At 33.1% G+C, this 17,343-nt stretch overlaps 1 protein-coding gene and 1 long non-coding RNA gene across 3 annotated transcripts; both read right to left on the reverse strand.

Moving 5' to 3' along the window:
• Positions 1-4,897: 4,897 nt before the first annotated feature.
• LOC145736851 (uncharacterized) lies at positions 4,898-5,600 on the reverse strand. 2 transcript variants are annotated; one of them, XM_081991292.1, is made up of 3 exons: positions 5,457-5,600; positions 5,275-5,406; positions 4,898-5,223 (listed from the first exon to the last, which is right to left on the reverse strand). In XM_081991292.1, the coding sequence occupies exons 1-3, from the start codon at positions 5,518-5,520 to the stop codon at positions 5,021-5,023; spliced, it is 399 nt and encodes a 132-aa protein (XP_081847418.1). In that variant the 5' UTR covers positions 5,521-5,600; the 3' UTR covers positions 4,898-5,020. The 2 variants fall into 2 exon arrangements, with proteins under 2 accessions (XP_081847418.1, XP_081847413.1); XM_081991287.1 differs by having other exon boundaries at positions 4,898-5,226.
• A 9,553-nt stretch (positions 5,601-15,153) lies between these two features.
• LOC145731183 (uncharacterized) lies at positions 15,154-17,225 on the reverse strand. The gene is made up of 2 exons (XR_014178756.1): positions 16,838-17,225; positions 15,154-15,493 (listed from the first exon to the last, which is right to left on the reverse strand). It is a non-coding gene; the product is annotated as an uncharacterized LOC145731183 (long non-coding RNA).
• Positions 17,226-17,343: the final 118 nt, after the last annotated feature.

The following is a 17,343-nucleotide window of genomic DNA, read 5'->3' on the forward strand; positions in this document are numbered from 1 at the left end:
ACTTCAGGAGCATTTGGAAGGTTTTCGGAAAGTTTAAAGAAGATATTGAAAGTTCTGGACTGCTTTGAAGGCACTTGGTTCTAGAAATTGTTGGGAGCTATTGAACTGCTCTAGAATAATATGGAAGCTTTTAGACTGTTTTAAAATAAAAACTTCTAGATATACTGAAGAACATTTGGAAGCTTCTATGCTGCTTCAGGAGCATTTGGGGTCTTCTAGACACTATTTTAGAAGCTTTTGGAATTTTTGGTGTTTTTCAGTAACATTTGGAAGGTTTTTGGACAGTTAAAAGAGCATATTGAAGGCTCGCTGGACTGCTTTAGAAATAATTGGAAATCTTAGACAATTCTAGAAATGATTGGATGCTTTAAACTGTTCTTGAATCATACGGAAGCGTTTTGACTGTTTTGAAATTTTTTGAGGTCTTCTAGACTTGTTGAAGAGCATTGGAAAGCCTGTTTTAAAAGAAAGGAAGAAAGTGTCCTTTGGAAGGTTTTTAACTACCTTAAGAGCTTTTTGAACTTGTTCGACTGTTTACGGAACCAGACAGTTTTTCTTAATGATACTTACTTCATATCGTCGCTTATCGTGTATGTTCAAAGGCATGACCGAAGATCTCCAGAAATATATTTTTTCATAATCACAAGAATGATTTAGATAATTCTAGGTTTCTAATAACTTCTAGATATCTTCTTTAGCAAATTTTTACATATTATGGTATTCTGAAAGAAACGATGAACACTAGCAAACAATTCAAGAAAGTAAACAATAAATGCTTTATGTATTTTCGTTGAGTGGCGGCATTTCATTATCGTCTTTTTGACGTTATTTGAGCAAAGTTTTCAAACTTTTATGTGAATACCACTGGTGTTGTTAAAAGACAAAAAAAATTGTCGGCTCATCTTCAAAAGTTAGTATTCATAAGGCAAATTACACTGACCACAAATAATATGAAAACAATTAAACATGTAGTACCTAAGGGTAGATTCAGAAGCAAATACCATCAGCAGTAAAGCTCGATTCGCAGTAGCGCATCCGGTGGACAAGAGTGCAATGTTATTACAACTACTAAATCAGCAAGGTACTGCTTCAGGCAATCCATTTTTTCATCGACTACCACTCGTGTGTATAAATTACAATTAATCCACTGTTTGCCATTCATTCCATATACAATTTTTGTTTTTCTGTCCTGCCGTAATAGCGCCATTACGCAACGGTACTATTGTTGATGCTATCGACAGTTCGAACAACATTCTCCTGCAAATTGCGCTTAATATAGTTTAAATCACGTCGCCTCGCCTATTAGTACAAACTAATTAGTTTAGTAGATACTGAACGACCTTCTACTGTCAGGTTTGTATGCATTTTACCATAAGTTTTCTAAAATACGTGCGCAATGTTTTTTTTAGAAAGGTGAACGGACCTTTTAAAGTGCAAATTTATTAAGGTTATAGAAAATTGTATTGTTTCAACAGGTATTGTATATCAGAGCAAAGAAATTGTTTGCAGCAAGTGATAATCCAAAAAAAATGTCAGTTTTATTAAAGGGAAACAAGGGATACAGGTATGCTAATTTAATATAATTTGTAGGGTGTAAAGGATGTAAAGGTCAGGCCAGTTATGTAAAAGATACTCCGAGGTTAATTATCATTTTTCCACGTTAATGAATTTTTAGGATCAAAAAGACCTGCAAAAATATTGAGGATAAAGAGGATTAAATTTGTCATTTGTTGTGTCAAAATGGCAATAGCTAACGTTGGGATACTGTAAGAATAAAAACAATGCTTGGGAACACAACGTTGGGGTTTTAAACGAATGCTGCAAATGTGGACTTGGTATAACAGTTCCTTATAATACTATTACAAATACACTTTTATCTGAAGACACATCAAATCACCCCTAGAGTGGCAATCATAAATATATGTCCTTATAAGGGCAGTTATTTTCAAAAACACCTTATAAATGGTTGTTCCAAATGTGTACAATTAGCTAGTAATATTAGTATATGGATTGAGAAAAAAACACTTTAAAACCCTCTGTCAAAAAAGGGAAGAGCCACAATCTCTCACTCACAAGGATCTATATCAGTCGATTTATAACGTTAACCGTCTTCCGTATCCTCATTTTCGTCTTCTCTTCTTCCAGATTTCTTCCTGATAGTCCTTTCTTGGTCCATCCAGTGTTGGCGTGGTCTTTCTCAATTTCTTCATTTATTTCCATACCTATAAGCTGTTCAAATCTGATATCGTCTACTATTTCTAATTATGTTTTATCGTGTCGTTTGATATTTGCTCTCTCATGAACAGTGTTGCCATGTCTGAAGAAAATTATATTTTAATCTATCTCTGGCGGATATGAACCACATTTGGATATTTGGAAAAAACTTTGTTTAAATTTGGTTAAATACTTACTCCATTTTACTTAAATTCATCAAAGCATCTAAAATATTTGTCAGGGTTAGAAAAAAAAATTGGACAGCCGTGACGTGTAATTGTTTATTTTAACTTTTTTAATTTTTTTAGTGAAAATGGTCACGTGACAGTTTTAAATGTCAAAATATTATTTAAAGGGTCACGTGACCGGTTTTCAGTTTGAACTGATATTTTGACAACCACGTGACTCCTTTTAAGGTGCAAACGGTCACGTGACTATTTTTAATCATCAAATTTAGTTTTAAAAATTACGTGTCACTTTTTAAAGCACAAAATTGATTCACGTTACCGATTTACAGTTTGAACTAAGTCACTTAACTCTTTTTACAGTGAAACGTAACGCTTTTCAATCAGCAAAGTTTTAGTGACTTTTTTTAACGTCAAAACGGAATCCTAAAGGTCATGTGACATGAATTACTTGGAAATTGAGTTTCCAGTCAAATTTTGGAGTTTCAAGACAATTTTAAACTCCAAAAGTGTCTGAATTACTTGGAAATTGACTTTTTAGTCAAATTTTGGAATTTTAAGTCAATTTTCAAGGCCAAAAGTATCTGAATTACTGGAACTCTGACCTTCTAGTACAATTTTGGATTTTCGATGCCAAAAGTGTCTGAATTACTTGAAAATTGACTTTCTAATCAAATTTTGGAGCTTTAAGTCATTTACGAAATTACTTGAAAATTGACTTTCCAGTCAAATTTTGGAGTTTCAATACAATTTTAAAGTCTAAAAGTTTCTGAATTACTGGAACACTGACTTTCTAGTCAAATTTTGAAGCTTTAAGTGATTTACGAAATTATTTGAAAATTGACTTTCCAGTCAAATTTTGGAGTTTCAAGACAATTTTAAAGTCTAAAAGTGTCTGAATTACTGGAACACTGACTTTCATTTACGAAAATACTTGAAAATTGACTTTCTAGTACAATTTTGGATTTTCGATGCCAAAAGTGTCTGAATTACTTGAAAATTGACTTTCTAGTCAAATTTTGGAGCTTTAAGTCATTTACGAAATTACTTGAAAATTGACTTTCCAGTCAAATTTTGGAGTTTCAATACAATTTTAAAGTCTAAAAGTTTCTGAATTACTGGAACACTGACTTTCTAGTCAAATTTTGAAGCTTTAAGTGATTTACGAAATTATTTGAAAATTGACTTTCCAGTCAAATTTTGGAGTTTCAAGACAATTTTAAAGTCTAAAAGTGTCTGAATTACTGGAACACTGACTTTCATTTACGAAAATACTTGAAAATTGACTTTCTAGTAAAATTTTGGAGTTTTAAGACAATTTTAAACTCCAAAAGTGTCTGAATTACTTGGAAATTGACTTCTTAGTCACATTTTGGAATTTTAAGTCAATTTTCAAGGCCAAAAGTATCTGAATTACTGGAACTCTGACTTTCTAGTACAATTTTGGATTTTTGAGGCCAAAAGTGTCTAAATTAGATGAAAACGGACTTTCCAGTGAAATTTTGGAGTTTTAAGTAAATTTTCAATTCCAAAAGTCTGACGTACTCGAATTATTCATGTTTTCAATGGCAAAATCGTATTTGAGAGACCACATGACCGTTTTTTAGTTTCAAACACTGAATCACGTGACTATAAGTCACGTGCTTTTTTTTAAGTTGCAAATGGTCACGTGACTCATTTTAAGTTAAAAATGGACTCCTAATGTATCAAGTATAAAATTTAGCACCCTGCGGTAAATGAGTTAAATCCGGCCCTGTTGTTGTCCGGAATATTATTGAGAAGACGATTGTTGCAAAAATTGAGATTCTTTGGTGCTTCTGCTTATATTTGGAAAATTTGGGAAAAAACCAAAAAGTAAACCAAACATACCATCGAAATATTAATAGTAATTAGATGCTAACAAACTGTATATTGATTATAACTGTGTGTTCTTTTCACTAAAATTCTGCTTTTTGTATGTCATATTTTGTCAATTTTTTTTAAACTTTCTCTTATAATTTTGACTAACAGAGTTATGTGTTTTCCATGATAAAAATATCAACCAAATCTGTTTAGTTGCTATTTTTTTCAAATAACAGATGGCATGACCAGCACACTAAACCGCAAACTTCCAAACTTCCAAACTAGAAACTTTGAAACCTCATTCATGCACGACTGCACCTAAGACTTGAAATCCTCAGGATTTCCCTTTAAATCCACATAATAATTACGCGCTCCCGCATTAGTCTAAACTGTCTCCAAAACTTAGATCCGACGGATTACCCCTCCTAAAACTGGATAAGCCATTGATTCTCTCCCAATTTGCCGGACTTGGTCCCAGCATTAACAATCCCACCCGAGTTAAAACCTGGCTCTAATCAATTAGTAGACGTTTCGTCTCGTCGACCATCTTCAGGCCATGAGCGATCAAATTGACCATTATGTGTGGACGCTTTGATGTTCGCCAGGGCAATTATTAACCAATACTAACGCTTTTGTCCTAATAAACACACGGAACACCGGAGACAATAATTATCATATATTCATGTTTCCCTTTATTAGTTTACACAATGGTCGCACAAAGCTGTCAGCAATTTGCAGTCTTGGATTTGATTTCAATAGCTGATTGATAGAAGTCCGGTTTATTGAAGCAATTTGGTTTGATTCGCATCTCTGTCCAACTCATTCAAAATCCCTGGACTGGCACTTTGTTCGTCTAAGTCCATAATCCAGTAATTACAGAATTTTGAACCACAGGTCTGGCAAAATTCAAAATTGGACAGATTCTGGCAATAATCTGGATCAATTGTGCAACCTCTTCTAACTGTGGCAATTCCATTTTCATCTACTGTTTTTACACTTATTAAAGTTAATAACAACAGTATTAAAAACTTACTCAAAGCCAGGCCAAAACACTTCGCATTAGGAGCATTGCAGTGACTTATTTTGGGTCTGTACTTCCTTTGTCCTAACCTGCATTCACTGTCCAAATCAGTAGACTTGCATAGCAAACAGTCCAAAGACATTACTGTGACAAAAAATGTACAAAAATGTAAAATAGAATAACACACCACTTACCAAAATTAGCAAAGCAAACAACGAAGACCACACACAACACAAATTTACTAACCATCTTGTGCATTTTGACTGTTTTCTCTTAATAAACCAGTAGTTTAGGGACCCAAGAAACTTTTGGCAGTGGCTTCCTCATTAAAATAAACTGGTTCCATTTAAAAAGGAACCAGTCGTCTTTCTAATTTGTTTTGTCTGGTTTCTACCCCGCGTTCTGCACTTAATAGCCACTGATCTACCCAGGAATCTGATAAGGACTTAATAGCTTTTTGATGTGATAAGAATTGAAATAGAATGCTGTAACGTTCGAGCGGTTAATAATTTAGTGAATCAAGTCAGAAAATCTATCTGATCGTAACTTGTGCGTAATCAGTATAGAGCATGGAATTTGAATTAAAAGAAGACAACTTTAAAAGAAACACATATTACTCATTAAACATACATAAAGTTTTGAAAATAAACTGAAAGAAGAAAGAACCACTTTCAAAGTATTAGCAGTATCTTTTATTGCTTCTTTAAAAGATTCCCCTACGACTATGTCTTCTTTTTCAGCATCTTTAGCTACATCGTCTTCTTCTTTCTTCTGAATTCGTTCATTTTGGAGAATCTTGTCACTTCAGATGCTTTCTGTTTCCCCCCAACTATGTCTTCTTTTTCCCCTACAACTATGTCTTCTTTTTCAGCATCTTTAGCTGCGTCGTCTTCTTCTTTCTTCTGAATTCGTTCGTCCAAAAATCTTTTCACTTCAGATGCTTTCTGTTTTTGGTGTTTTTTCAGTTTCTCATTGGGTTTTGCTATTATTACCAATCTATTACTTTTCAAGTTCTCAGCTTTATCATTTCCGACATTTTCTGCATCCAGAGATTCTGTGGAAAGTCCTCTTTTAGTTTGCTCAAAAATCATTTAATCCTCTTATTGTCATCTTTCAAATTATTATTAATCAGGTCAGTTTTTGCTTTAGTAGTTTCTGTCTTTCAACTTTAAATCTATCTGTTTTTAGTACTTTAGTAAAAGAAATGTTGTTTCTCTGTTTTGCAAATCTTCTTCATTGATGTTTTCAGTATTCAGTTGCTTTTGTAACTTTTTCCATTTGTTTATTTCTCTTTAATTCTCTTCGTCATATTGGATTTTTCGACGAAAAAGTAATGCATTTTATTCTGATTTTAGTGATGTATGACAACTTATGATTTGCTTTATAAATGACAAATTAATTGAATAAAAACTAATTTTACCTTAGTTGATTTTTAATTAATGTCAGCGACAAAATGGCGGCCGTTACAGCAAAACGGACACTAGATTCGTGTTCTCCATGCCAAAATTAATAAAAATGGCCACCTTAACAGGTGTAAATCCAATATGGCGGCGGTCAGTACAGTAGACCAAGTAAAACCTTCAGTTGAACAAAATTTTGGTGCAATTTTCCAAAAATTTGCGAATAACTTGATTATTTCAATCATTTCGTATAGACACATCAAATGATCGTAGATAGCTAATGAATGAGGCTATCACGTGACGTTGAACAGGTACTGTTATGTTGCCCCGTTCGACCGCTAGAGGGCGTCAAATTTGATTACCTTTTTTCCAACATATTTCTAAATATCTCGAAAACGATGTGAAGAATTTAAAAAAAACATTATATTACAAAAACAATATTTTTGATTGTTTGTTTTTAACATTTTTACAATCATATAATTATATTCAAATTTTTTTTAAAATCTCTTTCTATTAATTGTTTAAATGCTTCACTAGCATAACAATTTGAAGCACTCTCAAACTAGTTTCAAATTAGAAAATATAGTATAAACAGTCTATGTGGCGACCTCTATGCGGTGTCGCTTCAACTTTCCATTTAGCATTGAAAGCAATCTATGACGTTCTCAAGTAATTATTAGGTAGTTGCACTAACATCCACTAGAGAGCGCTTCAAGTGAGAATATTTTACTACAGTACAAACCACACTGCTTCTGTTCCTACTTCTCTGCGCTCCTGATACAGCAAAGATCCAAAGTTTTACCAACAAAGAACCTACAAACTGAGGGAAATTATTGCACGTCCTACATGACGTTCGTATATGTACACAAAACATCAAAAAGGTCAACAGAAACAAATACAACTAAATAATGCCACAACTTTAATGAAAAGTAGATTAGCAGACTTTCTGGCTCAATTTATGCATTTTTAAGTTTGTTGGTCAACTTGCACCAGAAATTTAACCAAAAATAACGCCGAATACTTGAAAGTTCACTTTCTTGCAAAAACTAGCTTTAAGTTAAATGGCATTCACTTCTAGCAGCCGCTTGGAATGTTAATCTCCTTGCAAAGCTGCTGCCCTGTCCCAAAGACTGCCAAAAACTCTTACTAACCGCGTATTTTTCATACCTGGCATTCCTATCGGACATTCCAACGAGATTTTACAGTTTCCTGTAATTTGGCGGTGGGTTAGTTCAGTCGCTTTACACCCTTACAGTGCTGCTCTCCTAATTCTCAGGTGGAAGACGTCGAAAGCTAAAGAGTTTTTGACGCAAATTCTTTTTTTCTCCCTTTTATTTTCAACAAAACAAATCTTACGTAATGGTAATTTTGTTGTAATGTTTCTTTGTTGTTCCTGTCTCACTCATGGGTTTCGGGTTCAGGTTAGTTCGGGTTAGACCCATCAGGGCAGCAGCACTGCCTTAATTCTCTTCTAAACAAATTACTCTCAACTGAGCCTTAGTAATTGAAATAATATTGAAATCAGGATGGTTTGTTTGTTTATTCAGTATTGGCAAATAAGTGCAAACCTGAAAAATATTCAGAGAATAAACTGATTTACGAAGATTTTAGAGTGACAGGAGAGCAGTAGTTGCAGTGGATGTATGTTACAACTCCTGTAAATTGTAAATGGGCCTCCATAACCCTGTTATTGTTTGCAAGCAGTCAAACTATCAGGAGAAGTTAATTAAAATTTTGTGTAGTCAGTCGACGAATCTGGTTTGCTTTACCTGATCTGAAGTAGGTGAACACCTGGACATTTCTGCGCTCCTAATTCAAATGTTGCATATACGCAACTTAATACAACCGACCTTCCTAAGCAGCCTTGAAGTAGATTGAAATTGCGAAATTCCACTACAGTTTAATTAGTTTTCCTTTACTGTTTTGAGCTAAAATTTCACTTAATTGGAAGTATAATTTTTGTGCATACATACAGTTGAAATTTTTGGTAATACTAGCTAAATCTGACACTAAACATCAAAACTATTATTGTGTCTTTGAATGAGTGAATGTCATTTACAATAATAATTAAAATGGAAAAATTGCAAACTAGCAATTTCTCTAAGCTTAATTTGTGTATGAAATCAAACCAGTTTGGACCCCTAAGTTGGAAAGTTAACTGAGAAACTGTGTAGGAAGAATCTTCTTCATTTTATGTGGTCCTGATATAAAGTGGTCCAATGTTGGACCACAAAGAAGCGGCACCGAGTCTCCAGGGGGCTAGATTTTGTTCCCAAATAGCCTAAAATCAGGTTAATTACCTGTTTTTTGGCAATTCTAGGAGAACAGCGCTGTTTTATTGTTCTCTTAAGGTTTGCTAGAACTTTAAAGTTGCCACATTGATAAGAATGAAGTTCAAGTAGCAACAAAAATACAAGACAATTTGCTGTCATCTAGAACAATGAATTCAAAAATTGTTTTAAAGTACATTTAAATAAGTGATTGGTGGAAAAAACTGGTTTGAAGTGAATTTTGCTTATTAAGTTGAAATAAAAGCTATAAATGGAATTTCCATAATTTTTCTTTAGCAGATTCAAATTAATAGGACTGGTAGTAAATCTATGAAATCATTTTCCAAATACTAAATTTTCAGACCGATTTTAAAACTTATAATTTATTTCAATATAATGAAAGTAAATTTACTGCAACTATTGCTAAAAATCATCAGAACCATCATGTTGACTGTTTCGTGTCTGAATTCAGCCTGAAACTTGTATGTTTAGGGTATGATGCATAGTAATCTCTGTTAATTTATGTCGTCCTGATAAAAAGTGGTCCAATATTGGTCCACATCGGACGTAGTTGCGACGTCGCAGAACCTAAATAAAACAGCTTGAGATCTTCCTATTCAAGAAGCTTTTTAAACAAACAAATTAATTTGTTAGTCAGAGTTTTAATTACTTAACTTCAATAGCTAATATTGAAATGTATGTAAGTGGGGAATAGAGGTAGTAATTTGAAGAAACTTGGTTTAGAGAAATGAATATCCAAGTCAATCAATGTGTTGCTAAGTTTATCACAGAGATCAGCTTATATGCAAAACCACTAACCTACTGTGAACGTATTTTAGCAAAATGATTAGAGAATCAAAGGAGATATTCTATATTATATAAAAAATTATCGAACTCTGTTTCACAGTGCCAAATCTTGGTCATATTTAATGGTAATAGCTCATGGCTATTATTGATATTATTGATCATGGACTATTGGCAGAGAAGCTGGACTTGTATGGGATAAGAAGTTAGTTTTTTATACTGAGCAAGGAACAGGAAACAAGTAGTATGCATTACCGAAAACAAAGTATTTCTCTTCTTTTTCTATTGTACACAGCTTTACATCAGACTTTCAGATTAAACATGAGTGAAGTATGCGGATGATACATATGACTGCAGAGGATGACCGTGCACTCTCGAACGATTGCTCGCTTGCAGTGAAATAAACTGCTGGCAAATTACATCGAACAGCCCAAATTAGTTATTAGTTCACTGTTATTAAATACATAAATACGAGCTTTGACATGTTTCGAACAAACAAGTTTAAACGTTTTTAAGTATCGTATTTCTTCTTTTCTTCTCGTAATTTTTCTTAATCGTACCTACAGTCTGTTCTCTTATCCTCCACTAATTTAAGTTTGTTCAGTAAATTAACCAATCAAAGCTTAATAAAACAATGTATTAAAGTGTATAATTGCTGATTTTCTAAATTTAGCAGCATCTGTCACCTGATAAAGCCAATAAGCCAATAAATCAATGTTACAATTTTCATTTCTTTCTGCTTTGACATGCAATCCAACATAATTTCAAATTGAGATTTGACCAAAGGAATACGTATTGTATGAAATTGCAACTAAAGTACTGCCCTGTTATTATTGTATCACCTTAATTTCAAGAAATCCTATGTTGCTCATCTGATGAAATGAAAACTCACAACACAATCCAATTTTAGAAACCTTATATGCTGTCTGCGTTCCTGGTAGACGTGGTTAAAATTCATCCGATTTACGTCCCACAACGGACGTTGTCGAAACATAGATAGAGGAAAAGCAATTTCAGAACTTGCGATTTCACTGAGACTAGAGAAATCGCATTATAAACCTGTGATTCAATGTTTTTAACTGCTACTGCGACTAGTAGCGGCTACCAAATAACCGTATGATTTGAAAATCGCAGTGCTCAACTGTGATTCTGTTTTTTTCTCCATCCATAGTGGTGGGTAAATGATATTATCAGATTTTGTAGTGTTTTTTTAGGCTACTGGATAGAAAATTTAACGAGGACCCCAAAAATGTGCTTAAAGCAGTAATTTTCTTACTCCAACTAGGCTTTACAGGCGATTTTGTCCATGACTGTTCTTTCAAACTGTGTTTCTGTCAGTTCAAACATTGACATCGCTTTTCTCCCTGACTGTACCAAATTTTGTAGTGTTTTTTCCAGGATATTAGATAAGAAATTTAATGAGGATTCCAACAATGTGCTTAAAACAGTAATTTTCTTACTGCAAGTGAGTTTTACAGGCGATTTTGTCCATGACTGTCTTTTCAAACTGTGTTTCTGTCAGTTCGAAATTTAACATTCCTTTTCTCCCTGACTATATCAAGCTTTGTAGTGTTTTTTTCGAATTATAGGATAGGAAATTTAATGAGGATTCCAAAAATGTGCTTAAAACAGTTATTTTCTTACTCCAAGTGGGTTTTGCAAGCGATTTTGTCTCTAACTGTTCTATCAAACAGTGTTTCTGTCAGTTTGAATTTTGATACACCTTTTCTCCCTGACTGTATCAAGTTTTGTAGTGTTTTTTCGAATTAGAGGATAGGAAATTTAATGAGGATTCCAAAAATGTGCTTAAAACAGTAATTTTCTTACTCCAAGTGGGTTTTACAAGCGATTTTGTCTCTAACTGTCCTTTCAAACTGTGTTTCTGTCAGTTCGAACTTTGACGCCACTTTTCTCCCTGGCTGTATCAAATTTTGTAGTGTTTTTTCTAGGTTATTAGATAGGAAATTTAATGAGGATTCCAACAATGTGCTTAAAACAGTAATTTTCTTACTACAAGTGAGTTTTACAGGCGAGTTTGTCCATAACTGTCTTTTCAAACTGTGTTTCGGTCAGTTCGAAAATTAAAATTCCTTTTCTCCATAACGGTACCAAATTTTGTAGTGTTTTTTCAGGTTATAGGATAGAAAATTTAATGAGGATTCCCAAAAATGTGCTTAAAACAGTTATTTTCTTACTCCAAGTGGGTTTTGCAAGCGATTTTGTCTCTAACTGTCCTTTCAAACTGTGTTTCTGTCAGTTCAAACATTGACATCGCTTTTCTCCCTGACTGTACCAAATATTTAATGTTTTTTTCAGGTTATTACATAGGAAACTTAATGAGGATTCGAAAAATGAGCTTAAAACAGTCATTTTCTTACTCCAAGTGGGTTTTACAAGCGATTTTGTCTCTAATTGTCCTTTCAAACTGTGTTTCTGTCAGTTCGAACTTTGACACCACTTTTGTCCCTGGCGATATCAAATTTTGTAATGTTTTTTTCATGTTATTGGATAGAAAATTTAATGAAGATTTCAAAAATGTGCTTAAAACAGTCATTTTCTCGCTCCAAGTGGGTTTGACAAACAATTTTATCTCAATTTGTAAACAAACTGTGCTCGAAAGTAGCAAAAATCAGGGTTTAGAAAAGTTTTCTTACAGTATTCGATAGAAAACGTATTTCTGAGATTTATGACAGTTATTTTGACAGTGGTCACGTGACTGTTCACTAATGTCAAAACTGTCAAAATTTGCCTAGAGTTTGCAACTACAATTTAACACAGTTTTCTTGCAAACAAGACGTATTTCTGACATTTATTACGGTTGTTTGGACAATTTGTCATAATTTAAACATGAGATAAATAAAAAAAGTGACAAAAAGCTGAAAATATAATAAAATAAGTACATGTTATTAAAATCGTCTGCGTGTTGGAAAAGATTCTCAGAAGTTAGTAAATTAAATAAATAATTGTAATAGTTATCTGGCAAGTGACTAAACTGGTGCTTTTCCTCACAAGAGTGCAGTTATTTAAGCAGTTGGAGTTGTATAAATCTAAATTTTCTGAAAATGAGCTTAATGCGGAAAAGTAACTTTATCAGTGTGAGAAAAAGCTTGAGAATTATGGTACTGGTTGAATTAGAATGAAATATATTTTATTTATTTATAAAAGTAGGATTTTTATACTGCTGATTTACATCAACTCTGAAAGCATTATAGTTCCATATTTACTTAACAAGGCAATCAAAATTAACTGCAACAAGGTATTTAAGAAAAAACTACATCTTGTAAAATATTGCTATTTACAGCAAAACAATTCTGATTTTTATAACTGAAAAATGACACTGTTGAGCTGATAAAGTACAAATTCTTATAGACTGTCTGTGTTCCTGGTAGAAGTGGTTAGTATTCGTCCGATATACGTCCCACAACGGATATTGTTAGAACATTCCGGTATCACAGTCTGTGTCCCTTGATCCATGTTCAAAAATGTTTTTATAAATCCTAAAAAATGAAAATTGATCCAAAAAATGTTTTAGATACTGTCAAAATCCACGAAACTCTTCTCAATCAAGCTAATTTATAATACTTAAGAAGTAATACTAGCTTTACAATGACGAATTAACGATAAAATGATAAATTTATTAACCAAGCGACTTTATGGACAAATTTTGCTAAAATAAAATTTGAATCCTTTTTCTCAGCCAAGAGGTAAACAAAACAGTCTAGAAGCTTTCAAAAAATGTTTTTTTCACGATTTTAGTGCTTTTTAATCCGGACCATAATTATAAAGAATTGCAACTAACATTTTTGACTCTAGTATTTATTAACTTATTCTATAATCTAACTAAATAAAGCGAAGCAGTTCTGTTAATGAAATACAGTGGAAAATCGTATAGTCGCTCTGCGTTCCTGGTAGATTTGGTTACGACTCGTCCAGTTTACGTCCCGTAACGCACGTATTCTCCACATTTTGCTCGTTCGTATGGTTCGTCAAGATTTCGGTATTTTTTCATACACTTCGGCTGTTTAGTTTTGAAAACACTGCGGAGTGCGGATGGATATATCCCAATCAACCTTATGCCGCAAGTTTTTGACTAAAATTGAGCTTAAAAAGTTAATGGTGTGACTAAAATAACCTTTTGAATCTTGTGAAAGGCAAAATTTATGATATTTATTACAGACAGAACGAATCAAATCGTTTTTGTGAGAGTCGTGTAACAACAATTTTTGCAGTGGAAGGCGCATGTTTTGCAATAAAAATTATTATGAAATAACTGCGGTAACACACGTTTTTCCCAAAGGCATCATCAAACATTAAAATACAATGAATTAAAATGCAAAAACTGTACCAATAATCCAACAGGAGACTTACCAACCAAACAACTGCAAACTGTCCATAAAATTGTGCTACTAGCAGTTGAAAGTTTGACAGCGATTTTCTCTCTGACTGTACCGAATTTTGTATTGGTTTTTTAGGTTATTGGATAAAAAATTTAACGAGGATTCCAAAAATGTACTTGAAAGGGCGATCCGATTGTTACAAGTGGGTTTTACAATAGATTTTGTCGTAGAACTGCAACCAAGCTGTTCTTAGGTTGTTGTTTCTGGTTATTGTATTCTAGGTCTGAAGATGTCTTTTAGAGCAAAACTCATGTTATCATATGTCGAAATTTTCTCCTTATATTACGACGGTGAGTTTTGGTCATTCGTCACCGTCGATATAAGATACAAATTTTATATCAAATACCACAAAGGTACAAGAGAAAAACAAAAAATTGTGCTAGTTCAGATGCCTTTTTCGTCATCTGACAAACTTAGGTAATTTTTTTTATTTGAATTTGGTATTATTACCACATTACCCTACAACTGAAACATACTGAACTGATCTGTTGTAATGCAGTCTCTGAAAACTCTCTGCGTTCCTGGTAGACTTGGTTACTGTTCGTCCGATTTACGTCCCACAGCGGAATTTTCAGAACATTCCAGTATCGTTTCTTTTTTTTTATGAAAACAAACCTTAAAATGATTTTTTTAATCAAGGTTGTATGTCCTTTAAAAATTCCCCTTCCTTATATTTACCGCAAGTATAGTCAGCACAGTAGTAGATACTTTTTCCTAGTAGGTAGTAGGGCAAACAACTGTCCGTATCTTAGATGGATGGATAGCTATGGAATCTTTTTGTACTATATTAACAAAATATTTTAATAATATTACTAAACAAAATGTCAAAAATGTGGTCTGCCTGCGGTTTATCTAGATTAATTTGGAAAAGTTTATAGAAGAAGCAATAAAAAACTACAATGTTTGCAAATAATTCAAACTAACTAGCTGAAAGTAGCACAGTGGCTTTGTTTTGCTTTGTTTATTAATTTAAATCAAATAACCCAGATACTTTTGAAATATGATGAAATCATAAAAAGATTTAAAGACATTTCTTTACAAATATAAAGAAATGTTTTGTTTTATTTGCCCTTTTGCTCCATGTTTCGGATAAATCCTAATACCGCCACAAAACCTCTTTGCTTCATTATTTTTAACGCAACAAAACTATTTATTGGACTGACAATGCATAATCTCAAGCAATAGCTTTAGTGGCTTTAGTACAAACAACTAAACTGCATTGAGTAATAACTACAGAACGTAATCTTAAGGTTTTTTCTGTGATCCTGGTGGATTTGGTTAGAGTTCATCCGATAGTCCCACAGCGGACGTTTTCAGAACATTCAGTCAGTCGGTCGCCATGCTCTTGAAGTAGTATCGTCTAAAATAAAAAAAATTAACAACTTGAGACGACAGACAAGAAATCATGTAATTTGAGGTTAGTTTGTTTACGTAGGACATCCCATCATACATGTGTTTATGCTGAAATAAAGCGATAAAGTGATTTTTAATTAATAGCTTAAAATTTTTAATTTCAGATATTTTCAACAACTTAAATGCCTTTAAATATTTTGAGACTGGATTTGTCGCTCCTTGTGGAATGCCATGCAAAGGATAATCACATTAATAAAGGAAAAGTGACCATATTATTGATATTTTTACATTTTAGAAATAACTATTTATAGGAAAAATATTCACAGAGACAAAACTTACCACTACTACAAGCAATGGTTTATGGAAGATTTTTCAATTTGAACAGCATTTCAGTCAGTTCAGATGGTACTATATTATCACAATTACAATAATCTTATTATAGTATCCTAAACCTAGTTTATCTTACCTTTGGTCAACTACTACTTCTACTGTCAGTTCTAATGAAGTGGGTTTTGTACTACATTTTTAGGTATGTTTAGGAGGTTTTCCTAACAGGAGTAATGTAGAATGCACTTACAGGATTAGCAAAGCTTAAGCCTTGGTTCAAGCTTAACAAAAATCATTTAGTGGTACTAATTAAAATTAAATTTCCTGTTATGCAATGTTTTTAATATACTAATGTGAATGTCAATTTAGTTTCTGTCAAATCTTGCTTTTTAAAGCAAAATCCACCTCTTCGTTCTTATGGAGGAAAGTTCTTCGAGACGAATCTTGTGTTTGAAGTTCAGAGCTTATGGATTTCAAAAAAGACATTGTCAATAAAAGTTTTACTTAAATTGATAGTAATAACTATTTTTTAAATGAAATTAGTTTTAAGCCTGAAGAAACACATACAAATTTCAACGGAAGTTGTCCTATCTCGGCTATCCATCAGCTGATGAAAATTCGATAATTTCTATTTTAACTAAACCTGTACGTGTGCTGATCCAGTAAAAAAACAAAGAAGTAACTACTAAAATTTAGAGACATTTCTTGAAATGTGATAAACTACACAAAAATGTTGGTGGGGCATGGGTTTCTACGTATACCCTGTAATTTTTACTCTTCTGAACAATTCAAAGAGTGTGGTTAAGGGAACAAATTTTCCTGAGTGTTTTTTCTTGGGAATGGTTAGAAGAGATAGAAAGCAAGCTAAATCAGTCAAAAACTACACACAAATTAGGGTGGCACATGGATTTAAAAACCCTCCTAAAACCTGCATTTTCTCTTATGGATTTCAAAAAAGTCATTCCGCGACTACCACCTTCAATTACTACAGATTTTAAATCGAACTAATTTCAAGTTGTTCTACCCTGGCTGTCCATCAGATGAAGATGAAAATGCGGCAAAGTCTCTAATAGGAATAAAACTTTTAGTGGGACATAAAACAGTTTGTCTAAACAGAAGTAAAATTTCTCTTTCGTTTGTTTACACAAACGGGGATAATAAGGCAAGCGTATAGTCTGCTGTGCGCTCCTGGTAGACGAGGTTACAATTTGTCCAATATACGTCCCACAGCAAACATTGTCAGAAATTTCCCCTTTAAGTCGAGGTCTACTGACTGACTATTTATTTTTCTTCCTCCCTTCAGGCTTTAAAGTCAACTATGCTCAAGAATGAGTCTGTGGAGAAGTAAGTTTTAATAAGAATAAATAAAAAAATATGAACCAACTTCTAATGATATTGAGAGATAACTTAAGGATCAGTCTTTATTGTTTTAGAAAATACTGATTCTTGAACTTAAATCACTCGAATGTCCCTCTTTACCGTAGACTGCTGAACTATGTCTTTTCAATTACAGTTTCCTGTAAGAACGAA

The sequence above is a fragment of the Ips typographus genome, linkage group LG1, assembly GCF_016097725.1.
Source record: "Ips typographus isolate SLU linkage group LG1, UJ_Ityp_2.0, whole genome shotgun sequence".
Lineage (NCBI taxonomy): Eukaryota > Metazoa > Arthropoda > Insecta > Coleoptera > Curculionidae > Ips > Ips typographus.

Bases quoted from the DNA above. Each gene is read 5' to 3' on its own strand.
- LOC145736851 (XM_081991287.1), bottom strand. From the start codon at position 5,520: ATGCACAAGATGGTTAGTAAATTTGTGTTGTGTGTGGTCTTCGTTGTT. The intron at 5,407-5,456 runs GTAAGTGGTGTG...TTTTTGTCACAG, and splicing joins TGTTTGCTTTGCTAATTTTG to TAATGTCTTTGGACTGTTTG. The intron at 5,227-5,274 runs GTAAGTTTTTAA...GTGTAAAAACAG, and splicing joins GTGTTTTGGCCTGGCTTTGA to TAGATGAAAATGGAATTGCC.